The sequence below is a fragment of the Stylophora pistillata genome, chromosome 12, assembly GCF_964205215.1.
Source record: "Stylophora pistillata chromosome 12, jaStyPist1.2, whole genome shotgun sequence".
Taxonomy (NCBI): Eukaryota; Metazoa; Cnidaria; class Anthozoa; order Scleractinia; family Pocilloporidae; genus Stylophora; species Stylophora pistillata.
Genome location: NC_142530.1, coordinates 671489 through 686031, shown reverse-complemented (window position 1 = coordinate 686031; position 14543 = coordinate 671489). Strand labels below are relative to the sequence as shown.

General features: G+C 38.2%; 5 protein-coding genes across 6 annotated transcripts; 1 reads left to right on the top strand and 4 right to left on the bottom strand.

Annotated features, from left to right (window-relative positions):
• The first annotated feature begins 299 nt into the window (after positions 1 to 299).
• Positions 300 to 1690, top strand: LOC111327435 (uncharacterized). 2 transcript variants are annotated; one of them, XM_088740404.1, is made up of 3 exons: positions 300 to 437; positions 543 to 619; positions 1501 to 1690. In XM_088740404.1, the coding sequence occupies exons 1-3, from the start codon at positions 389 to 391 to the stop codon at positions 1579 to 1581; spliced, it is 207 nt and encodes a 68-aa protein (XP_088596530.1). In that variant the 5' UTR covers positions 300 to 388; the 3' UTR covers positions 1582 to 1690. The 2 variants fall into 2 exon arrangements, with proteins under 2 accessions (XP_088596530.1, XP_088596531.1); XM_088740405.1 differs by lacking the exon at positions 1501 to 1690 and adding an exon at positions 912 to 1115.
• Positions 1691 to 4269: 2579 nt separating this feature from the next.
• LOC111327436 (beta-2 adrenergic receptor-like) lies at positions 4270 to 5678 on the bottom strand. The gene has a single exon (XM_022931622.2). It carries the CDS (start codon positions 5505 to 5507, stop codon positions 4566 to 4568), a length of 942 nt encoding a protein of 313 aa, XP_022787357.2. The 5' UTR covers positions 5508 to 5678; the 3' UTR covers positions 4270 to 4565.
• Positions 5679 to 6227: 549 nt separating this feature from the next.
• LOC148718329 (adenosine receptor A2a-like) lies at positions 6228 to 7397 on the bottom strand. Its single transcript, XM_088740407.1, has one exon. It carries the CDS (start codon positions 7194 to 7196, stop codon positions 6345 to 6347), a length of 852 nt encoding a protein of 283 aa, XP_088596533.1. The 5' UTR covers positions 7197 to 7397; the 3' UTR covers positions 6228 to 6344.
• A 951-nt stretch (positions 7398 to 8348) lies between these two features.
• On the bottom strand, positions 8349 to 9245 carry LOC111327391 (adenosine receptor A1-like). Its single transcript, XM_022931557.2, has one exon. The coding sequence runs from the start codon at positions 9243 to 9245 to the stop codon at positions 8349 to 8351; it is 897 nt and encodes a 298-aa protein (XP_022787292.2).
• An 832-nt stretch (positions 9246 to 10077) lies between these two features.
• Positions 10078 to 12376, bottom strand: LOC148718328 (adenosine receptor A3-like). The gene has a single exon (XM_088740406.1). The coding sequence runs from the start codon at positions 12225 to 12227 to the stop codon at positions 11322 to 11324; it is 906 nt and encodes a 301-aa protein (XP_088596532.1). The 5' UTR covers positions 12228 to 12376; the 3' UTR covers positions 10078 to 11321.
• Positions 12377 to 14543: the final 2167 nt, after the last annotated feature.

Sequence of the window (14543 nt, the reverse complement as noted above, 5' to 3'; positions counted from 1 at the left end):
CTGAAGTGACAACCTCCCGGGTTTATTTTACCCCGTAAAGAACACCAAAATAATTTTAATTATTGAAGTCTTGTAGCGCTTAAAAGCACTTCTATTGTTCGTCAAAGGACGTTATAACGACAAGAAATGTAAACTCACATTTTTATTATCAGAAATTGCATTGTGTCTACTGCTGACAAACGGAAGAAAGGGAAACGGGTAGTGAATTAGATTGCATATGTCTTTCAAGTGTTAATAAGGGTGGCTCCATTACGAACAAATGGCCTAACGCTCGGGCATCAGCAGTTTAGAAAGTACCACTTTAATAGTACAATGCCATCCCCTACCACACCCATGATAAGAGAACAAAAATCAATCTTTCGTATGCAAAGGAAACTCATCCCAGAGGATGGAGACTACTTTACCAGTAATATTCGGCGTAATATATTTCTTGGAAGGTCTGTTGACCCTTCTGGGTAATATTTTCACCATCTTTGTTTTCTGGAAGCATCGAGCGGAGTTGAAACGAACTTTATATCTTCTGGTGAATTTGGCTTTTGCAGATCTGTTAGTGGCAATCAGCATTTTAATCGCTTTGGGCTGCGAAGTGCGAAACCTGGCTAAAGGGAATTATTATGAGGTAAAGCAATGGCAATTTATCTTTTTCATGATTTGGGACACGTTCTTTGAAACAACCTCACTGCTCAGTTTATTGTTGATATCATTCGAGCGCCTTTACGCAGTTCGCTGGCCTTTCCGTCATCGCACTTTGAGCACCAGAGCCTATATCTACAGTCTCGTCTTTTTGTGGATTATTGCTGTCCTTGTCCTCGCGTTTGCGTGTTTTTCGTTGGCCTTTGTTGAATATAGCAGAGTGATTTATTATATTACTGTCTTTATTTTCTTGTTTGTGTTGATTCTCATCTGTGTAGGATATTTCTTTATTTACCTGCAAACAAAACAGAATATTCCCGACGGATTCCACCTGAGACGCATACAACAAAACAAGAAATTGAGCAAGACTCTCTGCATTGTCACGTTTTCCTCCCTCGCCTGTTGGTTTCCTTCTATCGTCATAGCTCTAGCTATCGATTACACAAAGTACTACACTGCGAATTCATTGAACTTAACTCACTCGTCACACAATCTTATTCGTTTCTTCAAGATCATGCAATACGGGAACTCCCTTATCAATCCCATAGTTTACAGCTTTCGAATGCCATTGTTCAAGTCAGAAATCAAGGAGTGCTTGATTAAAATCTTTGGGGCAAAGGAAACAGTCATCGGTGTAGATCAACAAATAGGTGTACGCTCTAAGCCAAGCAAACAGAAAGTTATTAATTTAGAATTTCACGATACGAAACTATAATGCTTTTATGCAAGCAAGTCATCTCGTTTAGAAAACAATGAAGTAAATAGATTCTTAGTAAAAAGCTGTTGTTAGAAAAAAAGTGCCAGTGATATCAATTTATATGAAAACAGAACATTCCTGTATTTCTTTTTTCTGTTTATAACGAGAAGCCAGTTCAAGAGACATGTGAAAAGAAAGACTATAACAGCTTAGTAGTTGGAAGATACCATGAAGAGGACATGTGCGACTAACACTGCTGTGAAACTGAAGTATTCGAAAAAAGAGAATCTTTGAAAATTGTAATTACTAATGCAAAATACGCTTGCTTTTAATAAACTGAAGTTGTTTTGTAAGTATTTACATTTACAAACGTAATAATCTTCAGCCCCACAAAGAAAACCCCTTTTGTGCTAGATCCCACCTGGTGTTAAGATAGTCACGTTTGGACTCTAAATGATGTAGACACCGAAAAGGTCATATTTCATATATCTTAGGTAAATGTTGATTTCAACTCGAAATGTTTTTTTTTCTCTTCGTACTTTAGCCGGGTTTAAATCATGCCTAGTTGGTAGAGTTAGACAGTCGTCTCTTCTTCAACTGTGCCTTTACAATTTTATTGAAACATTTCATGAGTTTTTAGTTATACTACACGGTGCCAAAGTATATCTCGGTTTCCGCTGCATAAAGCGAAAGGGAGTTTGCTACTCCTCCTTGAGGGATGTCAATTTATAAAAACTCCCTCCACTCTAAATTGTTCCACAAGTTTCCCAAAGCATTGAACTTGTACTCATTTATATTTGTGGCTGGATAGATGCACTGTAGAACGTGAGTGTCGTATTGCTTAGGAATAGAACGCGCTGAGCCTTCAGGGCTTAAACCCGGGTTTTTTTAACAGGGTGTTCACCTTGGGAACAATTTGGCCACTGAGTCTGTATGATCCCACAATAAATTTGAATCAGAAGTCGCCAATCGCCGAAATAGAAAAAGGACACTCTTTGTACCTTACATCAAACTTATGGCTCCAAAAGACAACTTCAAACCAGTGGCGCAAGCTCCGTCATTATTTATGTACTCTACGAATTTTATCCTGAATTTTCTCACTAGTTTGTATAGTCCGTGTTAGTTTTCTCCATCCTTAGCTTAGTAGAGTCCTGTTCTCCTCAGTACAATCGATTGGGTGAGAGAAGTATGTAGAACTGTGACTTAAAGGCCGGAGGCTCATCTCAAACTAAATCTACCGCACCATTATTACTAAATGGATATCTGATAAGTAAAACTAAGCTTAGCGAAGTCGTCTGCCATCAAATCTGAGCCTACATCTAGAAAGCAAGAAGTCATAGCTTAGTATCATAGTAACGTGAAATAATGATGTCCCTATTTGTTCGTTGAGCAGGAACTCTGACATTCCCTTGATTAATTGTTCGTTGTATGGAATCTCCGACACTCTCTTGATTGGGAACCATGTTGTCGTCAAATTCCTTTGGTGGAAAAAACTTCGAACAGCGTTTGTGAAGCTCTAATTTGAACATAGGTAACCGAAAGACATAAAGTATAGGATTTACCACGGAGTTCGCGTATTGCAAAGCCTTTACAGTGAGTAAAGCAAGGTATGAGAAGTCACTGAATACATCAGTAATTGAAAGCATGTTAAGTACAGTGCTATATATTATTACAGGTAGCCAGCAGAAGACAGAAACAACAGTTACAATTAACAACGTGTTAGTTAATTTCTTGCTTTGTTGCGCTCGAATTCCGGGAATATTCTGACGAGTTCGTTGGCGAAGGAGTACGTATGAAGCACAGGTGATCACTAGGGCTGAGACAGCTTCCAATGACACAATTATGGAAGAAGCCATGGAAAGATAAATCTTGTCAGCGTGGAAAAAAACTGACAGAAAGTCAAAAATGAACATTACTCCTGCCAGTATCCACACAGATGCAACGCCGTTGATGTAACTTCTGGTCTTCAGTTTTAGATGGCGGAAAGGCCAGCGAATTGCATAAAGACGCTCTAATGTCATCCCTAGTAAGCTGATTAATGCAACAAATGCACAGAAAGAATCAAACGCATTGCAAATTTTGAACTTGAAGAATTCAGATACCTCGTGTGTAGCCAGATATCGTATTCCATTACCAACCACATGCAAAATACTGATTGCCATTAAAAGATCAGCGAAAGCTAAGTTCACCAGAAGATAAGAGGTTCGTTTTAACTCGCGCCGATGTTTCCAGAAAACAAAGATGGTTGAAATATTACCCAGAAGGGCAAAAATTGCCTCTAGCAGGTAAATCGCACAAAAGGCGTATGACACTATTGTGGTAAAAGACATTTCCACTAGCAGAAAGGTGTTGGGGTTTTCTTTTGGCAATAAATATAAATTTAATTCTGTGCTGTGCCTGTTTTCAAGCTTGGCACGTTTTTAGCAAACAGCAATTGCTCCTTTCATGTGCAGTATTTATAAAGTTGGACTCATCAATCTTTGCAATTAATTGGAAATCTACTCCGGTTCTTAAATTACATCTTCCCAAATGAGTCGTGCGGGCCTGATTTGCATGAACTTAATAAGTTCTTCTTTAGGAAAACAAAATCCACTTGCAAATGATTTGAAAGAAAATAAAAAGGTGTTTGATTAAAGATAATGAACGTGATTACATTCAAACCAACTTGGTGGAAAATTGGAATTGAAATCTTATCCATTTACCGAGCAACTAGTCAGGCTTGAGGCCTTTCATTGTTATGGCGGACACAAACAGCCTTCAACTAGTTATTTACCTGAACGTTCTTCCCTTGCAAATTGAAAATTTAAAAACTAAAAACCGTAAAATTACACACTGAGTAGAAAACTGTTGATGTAAAGACAAGCATTGGTATCATGAAATTTATATATTACAAAAGGAACTTCATGAGGGAAATCAATTGATGAAGATACTCTTATCCATCAAGTCAAACGAAATCTTTATTTGCCACTTCGCCAGAATAAAACACATCCCAAAATAAATATGTTTTGACAAAAATTTGCATGTAAGAGACAGTTTTGCTGCAGTAAAAGGAAGGCAACAGGCGCTAAATCAGCTATTCTCCTCCCCTTCCTCGTTTCTATTGTGGAGATTACCACGGTAAAAAATAGGTTAAATTTACTGAAAATATTCATCACATATCAATAAGTGCTCCTCGTTAGCGTATGTCAGTTCCAAAACCAATGCTTGGTCCTCAAATGCATTTTTTCAGGGCTGTTTACAGCCTTGTCTCAAAATTCTGTAAACTTATTTCAACACCTGTTGTTCGCCAAAGGGTTGCCACTGCCATCTCTTGTATACGAGTCGCATCATGTCTCTGTTTCCTCTTGGGCGAGAATTTAGAAAATATTTTCATGAGTTCTGTTTTAACTAGAGGCATACGAAAAGTATAGATTATCGGGTCCACACCACAATTGAAGAACTGAATCATTTTTACTAACAAGATGACCTTAAGAGTAATCAAATCGTCAATGAAGTTAACACGAATCGAAAGGATTATTCCAGGAAGCCAACATACGATCGATAGTACAGTGATGATAAACAATGTCTTCGTCAATTTTTTGTTCTGCTGAGCTCGTCTCTCATTAAAACCTTCGGGATTATTCCGACGTGTTTGCGTATAGATGAAATTGTATGCCACAATGATGACAACCAGCGCAGAACCAACTATGAAGACTAACATGAGGGAACAAACAAATTTCAGTTGGAAAAAATTATAGATTGTCTCCAGGTATAAGTAAGCAGAAGCTGCTGCAATTATCCATATAAATAAAATAGTGGCTGTATAACTTCTAGTTTTTAATGTGCGGTGACGGAAGGGCCAGTGAACTGCATAAAGACGCTCCAAAGCTATTACTAATAAACTAAGCAACGAAGCCACCCCACAAAACCCATCTAAGGCAAAGTTCGTGATTAACAACCAATCATCCTGGGATATTCTCTTCGTGGCGAGATATTTTATTTCGCTACACACAAGAAATGAAATTTCGACTGCTACTAGAATATCCGCGACAGCCAAATTCACTAGAGGATATGTAGTTCGTTTCAGTTTAGCTCGATGTTTCCAGAAAACAAAAATGGAAAAAATGTTTCCCGTAAGGATGAACACTCCTTCAAGGAAAAATACCACAGAAAACATCAATATTGCAGAAATTTCCATTTCATGGGCAGAGTGAAGTATAGTCTCCTTCGCAGCTGTTTTTTAGTCTTTTCTTCCAACGTTCTCTCCCCTACTTCAAATGGATCCTACAGCGACTAGTATTCTAATGAATTACAATTTCTTAAAAAAAAAAACAACAACGAAAAAAAAGGAAAGGAAACCTTTGATAAGGTGCATAAATTTCTACCAGGCCGTAAACAATGCTGTCCAAATGAGTTTCTTATAATTATTTTTGTTAATTTCCGCTTTTCCACGGACAATGACACAGAACATGCATACAGTGGAACCAAAATACCAATTCCATGTAAGTTTTAATTATGTTTGAACGAGCTAATGTTGTTTTAAAGCATTTCAAACGATGCTTTAAATAACAATGAATCATTCATATCCTATTTTATTCCTAATGAGTTTTTTTTTCTCAATTTAATTTAACATATAACGAATGAGTTAGTATTAACTCGTGCATTGACTTTTCATTGCAAAGGAAACTAAGAGGAAAACGAAGCACCTGTTACCCGCTTCTTGATTGAGTAACCAACTAGATCTCTCATTACAACCTTTATAATGCGTCAGTGAAAATTTCCTAGCCTACAGGTGTGACCAGCAATCAAGCCGTGGTCCCAGCCCCCCAAGATATCACCTAAGTTGGAGAATCTTATAAAGATAACGCGTTGAAAGGACCCCTCCCCCCTCACTTTCTGCAAAGTAAAGAACTCCAGATAATGTACTAGGTGTAATCGTGTTATCACAGAATTCCGATCACAAAAACCAAATTTATAAGCGACATAACTAGTTCCTTGAGTAAAATTACAGGTTCTTCTTAACATGAAGTTGTATTTATCCATTTCCTCTTTGCTCTTGTAATCTAAAGAGTCTCCTCAAAGTTTCCTTAAATATGGGCATTTTGAAACTATATGCAACTGGATTGACTGCAGAGTTGGCGAGATGTAGAACTCTCCCTGTTAGCATTACTGGCGCCGAGGTACAAGCACTACAAACCTCAGCCACTATGTACAAAAATAAACCTGGCAGGCAACAGACAAGCGACAGACCTATGACGAATAACAACGTCTTCGAAAGTTTATTGTTTCGCTCCAAATGACTCCTGTTTTGATTGCAATAGAGTGGATGATTGCGTTTCAAGTACCTGAATATAGTCAGGTAGCTTGCGCAAATAAGACTTATAGAGATCAGGAAAACTACACCTACAACTATTGTTGAAGACATTTTATCGGATGCAAAGAAAACTGGTATTAAATAGAGCAATGTTGTGACGACCCCAGCGGTCCAGGCGAAGGCAATGGCGCCAAAATAAACTCTTGTGCTCACTGTTTGGTGGTGGATTGGCCTCAGAAAGGAGAAAGTTCGTTCACTGATTGCTACTCGAGCGAGGTAAAAACTAGATGAACAAGAGAACAAAATAGTCAAAGACGCCATGAAGTTTCTTAGAGAAATGGTGTTAAAATCCACGCCGAAAAGGAATGGAACCTGTCGAGCAGCGACTAATATCAATTCCCATAGGCCCACTAGAAGATCAGAAACTGCGAGGTTGATCAACAAATATGAGGTTCGTTGTAAAGTAAGCCTCTTCTGCCAAAAGACAGAAACAGCAAATGCATTTCCAATGCATATGACAAAACTTTCGACTGAGAGCAGAACACAAAACAGCACAAAGAGTGTTTGAGACATTTGCACTCTTGCTGTGGTTAGAATTCGCCGAAAGTAGGATCTGGTACTGCTTTTATAACTGAAGTTGATCTAACTCACGAGTTCAGCATTTCCACGTCTGATTAAAAGTTTAAAATGGATGAGTTGTACCAATAACTGTTTTTTTGTCTTCCTGTTTCAATAAGACTAGATGAGAATTAATGTTACTGAAACTCAACACAAACTGACAAGCCAGGCGGCAAAAATTTTGATTGGTCAAGAATTGAACTTCATTACAGTCACTTCGTAGATATTATTGGGTTTTTAATGTTTTCAGTAAAATATTCCATGCATAAGAAAGTAAGAACAAGAAAGTTTAATGACAGTATGAATAGAAAGTAGAATTGATAAAGGACTTTATAGAATGAATGGCTTGCTGTGATCTTTGTACAACTTCTGCCTTAATTTCCTTATATGTCCCCTGCAAAGAGATATGACAAAATTTCTTCCATATACATTCACATGATCTGTTAGAATTGATCTCATTTACCTGAAAAATAAAGCATCTTTTATTCAGTGTAAGATGTATTAGGAAAGCTTTATAGTTTTAAGAAGAGAGGCCTCTGCGTTCCCACATGTTGTTGTCGTCGTTGTTTTTCAACAGAATGAGAATATAAAATATATATTGTGGCGGCACTGTTGATGTCTATTAATTGCAAGCACTGACTATTATAACATCTGCCCCATTTCCCACGTTCTTGTTTTAAATACTTTTTGCTACTTGTGCAAATAAATTGAGGTTAGTTCTGACATCTTAGTTGTCCTCAATCATCATGTCAAACGGGAAAACTCGTAATTTTCATTTTAAAACGCAATAGCCGTCATTCCTTCCACTTTTTTTCGTGAGGATTGCGCAAATGCGAAAAATACTTCCTCAATCGTCGGTAACTTTGTGAATTTTGTAGTTATTACCATGGAGCTTAGAAAAAAAAACAGTAGACTAGCCTCTCTTACTACTAGAATGTGTAAACTGAACGATTTTTTAAATGTATGTGTACCTTTTCTTAGCACTCGCTTAAATCTTTCCCTAAAATCATACATGAAGGCTCTCATTTAGAGTCCTTCTCGCTCATGGAAAAACAGAGAGCGTCAATCAAACGTCTTTGTGAAACAACTTCACCTCAGACCTGCTTATTAAAGACGAGTATCAAAAGATTCCAACTGGCCAGACTGACTTGAGTTGTCGCTCTTGTAACATCTAACTTTTTCCAGGCATTTTTTAATCTCTTCTCTAAACATAGGCATCCGATAACTGTACACAACTGGATTAACAATAGAATTCGACAAATGTAACACTCTTGCACTGGAGACAATTGGTAACTTAGCGATAGCAACCGCACAAGCGTTGCATATGACTTGAATGCCGTATAGTACTATGGCGGGAACCCAAAGTAAGAGAGACAAAGCTATAACTATAAACAATGTATGGGATAATTTTATATTTTGTTCCTCTGTGTGACGATTGTGAGCATTGAGTGACGGCACAGTTTTGTTCATTCGGGTGCGAATTGCTGCGTACGATACAACAAAAACGGCTAATGAACACAACAGTACTACTTCGGTAGCGATGCCAAATTCTTTACGAAATACTTCAAGTTCGCCCATTGCGTAAATTATACCAATAGTTATTCCAGCCACCCAAGCTAAAGCAATGTTCACGATGTAAAATTTTTTACTCAAAGCTCGATGACGATACGGCCAGAGTACTGCATAAACACGCTCTAAAGATATTCCTACCAAGCAGAACAACGACGAAGACGAAAAAGAAATCTGAATCGCGGAGATTGGCTCGTCGTAAACGATCACCTTCATAGTTTCTTCCTGTGACACATGGTAAATTATTTCCACCAATGTTGCAGCGCCTATAAGAAAATCCGTCACAGCCAGGTTTATCAACAGAAAAGCGGTTCTCTTCAAGCAGCGTCTTCGAGCAAAAAATACGTGCATGGCAAATGCATTACCAGCTAAGATCGTTAATGCTTGAATGGCATTTATGACAAAAAACAATATGGCAGTTGTCAGGTTTGGCATGGCTCACGAAACCCGTGTCAACTCTGGAATGACCTTGATCCGCTCAATTACAACGAACCTCCCTTTTTAATGAAAACACCACTGTTATACACAGCACGGAGTACCCAACCTCAATTTCATAGGATGGGACATCGCATTACGCAATTTCATAAAAGATTAATAATGTGAGCTTGTATTGAGACTCACTCTTCCGGAGGCGTGCTACCCTATTCAGGCTATAAAGTTCACTTACACTGGGGCGGTTTTTAAGTCGTTTGTGTTTGAAACCTGGAGGACAGTTTGACCACTTTATAGCGGATTTTGTATTCCAGAACTAGAATCACCAGAGCGTCTAAACATATTTGTCTTTTCAATTTCAAATAAGCGTTACGGAAAGAGAAGTAGCCCAGCTGACTTCAAGGGAAAATTTTACCTTTCCGTGTTTCACTAATCATTATACTCCAAAAAAGCCTACTGGTTTATTTAAAAAAAGGCTCAACTCTTACAGGAGCCAGATCCAAAAACAGGCGTGAAGAATGACATTGGACAGGACCAGAGTTAGGATTCATAGAGAAGGGCGGCATACCCCATAACCCTCGCCGAAAAGTCTGAGAAATATTTTCCCTATTCCCAGTTAAGTTGACAGGGATAGTTGAATAATCCCTATCAAGTTTCCTTGCTTACTTTCATGGTTTATCAAATGCTTTTTGTTCGCCTACTCTTACGATTGGTACGAACGCCTCGATCCAAGTAAGATTCGCTATATGATTGTAGTCAGGCCACATTTAAGCTTGAGTTGTCTGTGCAAACACACCCACATACACACAAAGATAAACAACAGAACCCAAGGAGGTTTGACAAAAATATTGCATTGTAATTTACCTTCTTGCAACTGATTATAAATGATCTATGGTTCGTCTCCGCTATATTATCTAGAGTGCTTTTCATTAAGGTAAAAGCAAGCAAAAGCATGTTATTAAATATTGATCAGAAAACAAGATAGGACACAACTTTTCAAAAGGCTTTTTTCGTTTTTGTTTTTATAATTAGTTTACAGCAATTCCGGTGAAAAGTCTTCTGGTCTCTATTGAAGCATACTCTTTAAAATCAAGTTAGCTTTAGAGCATACTAAAGGTCTCTGTTTTGCCTTAAACACCTGAATGGCAGAGCCCCATCTTCTCAAACAATTGGGTACAGAAGTGATATCTTCTCAGTACTTGATCACGCAGATATCAATAATAAAACTTTCCGTGGGCTTTTCATTCGGCCATTCTATTTATCGTTATTTACATGGTTTCCCACTCTGAAATGACAGTATATATCTCCTAATGAACTGTTTGTTTCCGCTGAATCGTCCTTCAGTCACCAATGAACATATAGAAAAAAAATAATTGTTTTCTGGATTTTACCACTTGTTTACTACGTTTTCTATCTAATTTCCTTTAAGATTTAAAATGATTTTCTTTAGTTAAGAGTCTTGTTTTTTTCTCCCTGGTTCGGCTGTTAGATTTGTTGGAACGTTTCTAGGAAGCAATGTTAACTAACATTGAATTAGGAGAGTTGAGCTGTTTGCAGAAAGGTTGTCGGAAAAGTGCAGGCCACAATCCCAAAGGTAATCTGGGTATGCGGTAATATACGAAGTTTAATAAGTGAAACAAATAAAAATGGAAAAACAAAGCAATGAACACGGGATAAATACCGACATGTGCGTGGGTACGAGAGGAAACAAACAGTTGAATATTGCGATGTAAATATTTTTCCTTTAGGTCATTTTGAACTTGCTCTCGTTAAGTTTACATAGCTTTTGTCGTTCATTAGAGTCACCAGGTTCGTTATTTTTTTCGTTTTTTATCAACTTTAGGATTAAAAGTCGTTCTTGGGAAGAAAAAAAAAACCCGCTGTTAGGTCAAGGAACCAGAACCTGAAAACTATGCACAATGCCTATCGGGATTGTCGTGTGCATTTGTGCTTTTTTCGACAACCATTCTTCAAACAGCTGCATGCTTTTTTTTGCGAACGTTAAAGATTTTCTTTCTATACTATATCGAGGATGGTACAATCCTTAACTATACGGAATTTCTTTGAAATCTAGCATTGCTACTGGTTTATATCGTTTTGGCATTTTACGCCATCCTTTGGGTTTCTTCTGTGATTCCGGGTCCTTCTAGGTTTCAACTTACTGAGCGGCCCTTTAAAGATAGGCATCCTAAAGTTATAAATGACTGGGTTTACAAATGAGCTCGCTATATTGAAGAGTGTTGCAGCATAGAGAGCACCCATAGATATGCGACCCTTACATACGGCGTTCACAAAGTATAGAATGCTCCCCGGTAACCAACAAACACAAGAGGCAGCTGTTACGATGCACAAAGTCTTCGACAGTCTTATGTTTTGTTCAGCGTTATTTCGACTACTTCGATCGGTAGCCGGAACATCTCTGGAGTAAAGTTTATTCCGAATGGTCATATAGCTGCAGCAGATTATGGCAAGAGCTGAAAATATCATAGAGCAAATAATGTATTGTGTGATTTCATGAGCCCACATCTTGGCCGTATCTAATAAAAATACCACACCCACGAAACCGCCAAGAACCCAAACAGTAATAATACTCCAAATGTAAGATTTGTTCGAGGTGACTCGATGGCGAAGAGGACATATCACGGCATAGGCACGTTCCAAAGAGATAAGAACAAGAAAAAACAAGGACAAACACGAAAACATTGTAGGAATAATTGCCGAAAAGTCATCTTGGTTTGATACGAGGACTTCGTCTGTTTTCTTTCCTTGAAAGTGCCGATGAATCGCCCCTGTTCCAATGGCGAGTGGTTCAGTAGCACCAACAAGGAGGTCAGCGATGGCCAGGTTTATGAGAAGAAAAGAGGTTCGCTTCAAACGTGTTCGATGAATCCAGAACACATAAATCGTGAAAATGTTCCCGATTAGAATAAAAACGCTTTCAATCGAAATTATGCTGCAAATAATGACTACTGTGGCGTTTGTCATTGTGCGACGCGCAGTTTAATTTCGGCTTCGAGATTTTGTTGCAACGTTGCGGTGAACAGTTATGATGCGAAATTTTTTGTAAATACGAACGTAATAACAATTCAATGAGTTCAAAAGGAAATTATCCAAGTTTACTTTGGTTTGGTTTCAATTCGATCCATGACTCGTTTTGAAGAGTTTCAGAACCTTTTAACCAATCAGATTCAAAATTACATGGCGTGATATCTGATTTTCTCTTCACAGTGGTTTAAGTCTTTTAGTATAGTTATTAGCATAACCATGACAAAATCGCTTCTTCAGCCAAAGCCTTTGATTTCATTGGCTTGCCTTCTATAAATTGATCTACATGTCAAATCTAAAATTGTTTTGTATCATCTGTCAAGGATAACACACAAAAAAAGCTTTTTGCGCTTGATCATCAACATCACGACATGATAAGCCATTTCCTTAAACATCACTTCTCCATATTTGCGGCGTTTCCTGTGTAAATTTGTTGATTTGGACATTTTTTTATGCAGCTCTTCAAATTATGAAGAAGGTTTACAGAATTAGTTCAGAGGGAAGCTGACTGGTACAAATTATTCTATAGGATTAAGAAAACTTAAACACGAGAGAACATGAGAGAACTGAAACACGTTTTCTTCATTTCCACTTCGAGATGTTCCAATCAAACCGTACGTAATTTATTGAAATGATAGGCGGAAAGAAATCATTATGTGAGGCTCGACAAATAGAATCAAGAGCAAACGTGATTCGCGAGGGGAGTCCCCACAATTCTAAGCTATTAAATATGCGATTGAAAAACGAACCATAGATTATCTACTAAATTGTAAACTAGGTACGCGTGGCTGTTTTACGTTCAATCGGCCATGTTTATAACACAATCTCCAGGCTTCTCTCATAGATGTTTCGCTAACTTAGCTTACAGAGCCAGTAAATTCGTGAGAATAAATTCAATTTTGCAAGCGTGCTTTACATTCTTAATCTGCGTGCTGACGATGTTTTTGGATGCACTGTAGCAAGACAGGATGAATTTCTATTTATGAAATATTTCAACTAACGCCTTGTACAATGTTCTAAAACTATTGGTTCATGCGTCAGCTGTCCTTTAATCTAGATATGAGGTACTTACGAGGTTTAGAGAGCATGCAAGAAGCATTCAGCGCATCCTTCGTTCCCTCAAAACCGCGTGCTTCATGTCACGATGAACGCACGATGACGCACGCACTAATTTTCAATTACGAACAGAGACGATGTGTACTTTTAAGAAGAGCTTTAGGGCCGATTTGAATGGTTGCGCGCACCCGAAACAACCTCCCACCCGCGTTACCCTAGCCGAGAATGTTAAACTCGTCTCGGGGAGCGAGATAACTCGAGAGAGCAAGGTATCTAGCCTCGGTAGGTAGGTAGGGTAACCCTGTTACGCGAGACATGCAAGCTTTTCTCATGTAAAAACTTCGGCTCGCCTGTCTGAGACGACACGGCCCAAATTTTGTCCAATGTATCACCTGCTTAGTTTTTACGAGTTAGACCGGCAAGGGGGCAACTGTTACAACACGCAACAGCTCTTAGGGCCTTAGAAGATAGGAGTAACTCAAACTCGTCACTTGACAGTTAATAACGAGCTTAAGTAGCACGAAATCATCATCCCTGAGAGAATCTCTCAATTAACTCTGTCCCCCATAAGGTATTTACAAAAGAACAAATGGATTATTAAACATCCAGAAGGAATTTAAAGCCACCCGTTAGGAAGACACAATATTCCGCCCTTCTTTACATTACACGTACACCTAACTTGTGAAGAAGCAGTTTTGTCATTAATGAAAACTAATGAATCTAGGTTGAATTTTTCAATTTGGAAGAATTTTAGAAAACTTCTCCTTCGGCTTTGTCACGTTCTTTACAGAAATACTGCATGAAGAACATTTATAAATCAACTCATTTTTCTCAGTATAACTTTCTGCGTAGGAATTTAAACTCCCAATATTTCCTTGACTTTTAGTGAAAATTCATAACATGCACTAAAGGGAAACATCAACAGATGTTTGGAAATGATATCTGTAACTGAAATCTACCGCTCTGTTTGTTTACGTATGTCGCCTATTTACCATGTTTAATGACTTGCTCTCTCTTAGCAACTGCGATTGCGCCGCAGCCGCGGAGTTTGCTCAAGTTAAATGAAGAAATGTAAAGATTAAATTTCTTATTTCCAATCGAGAGGCACAAAGGATTATCACATGTGCAGAGTCAAGCTTGAATGAATGTCATGTTTGACCGGTAGTAGTAATTAGGTCTCCAAGTACATATTTAAGATCT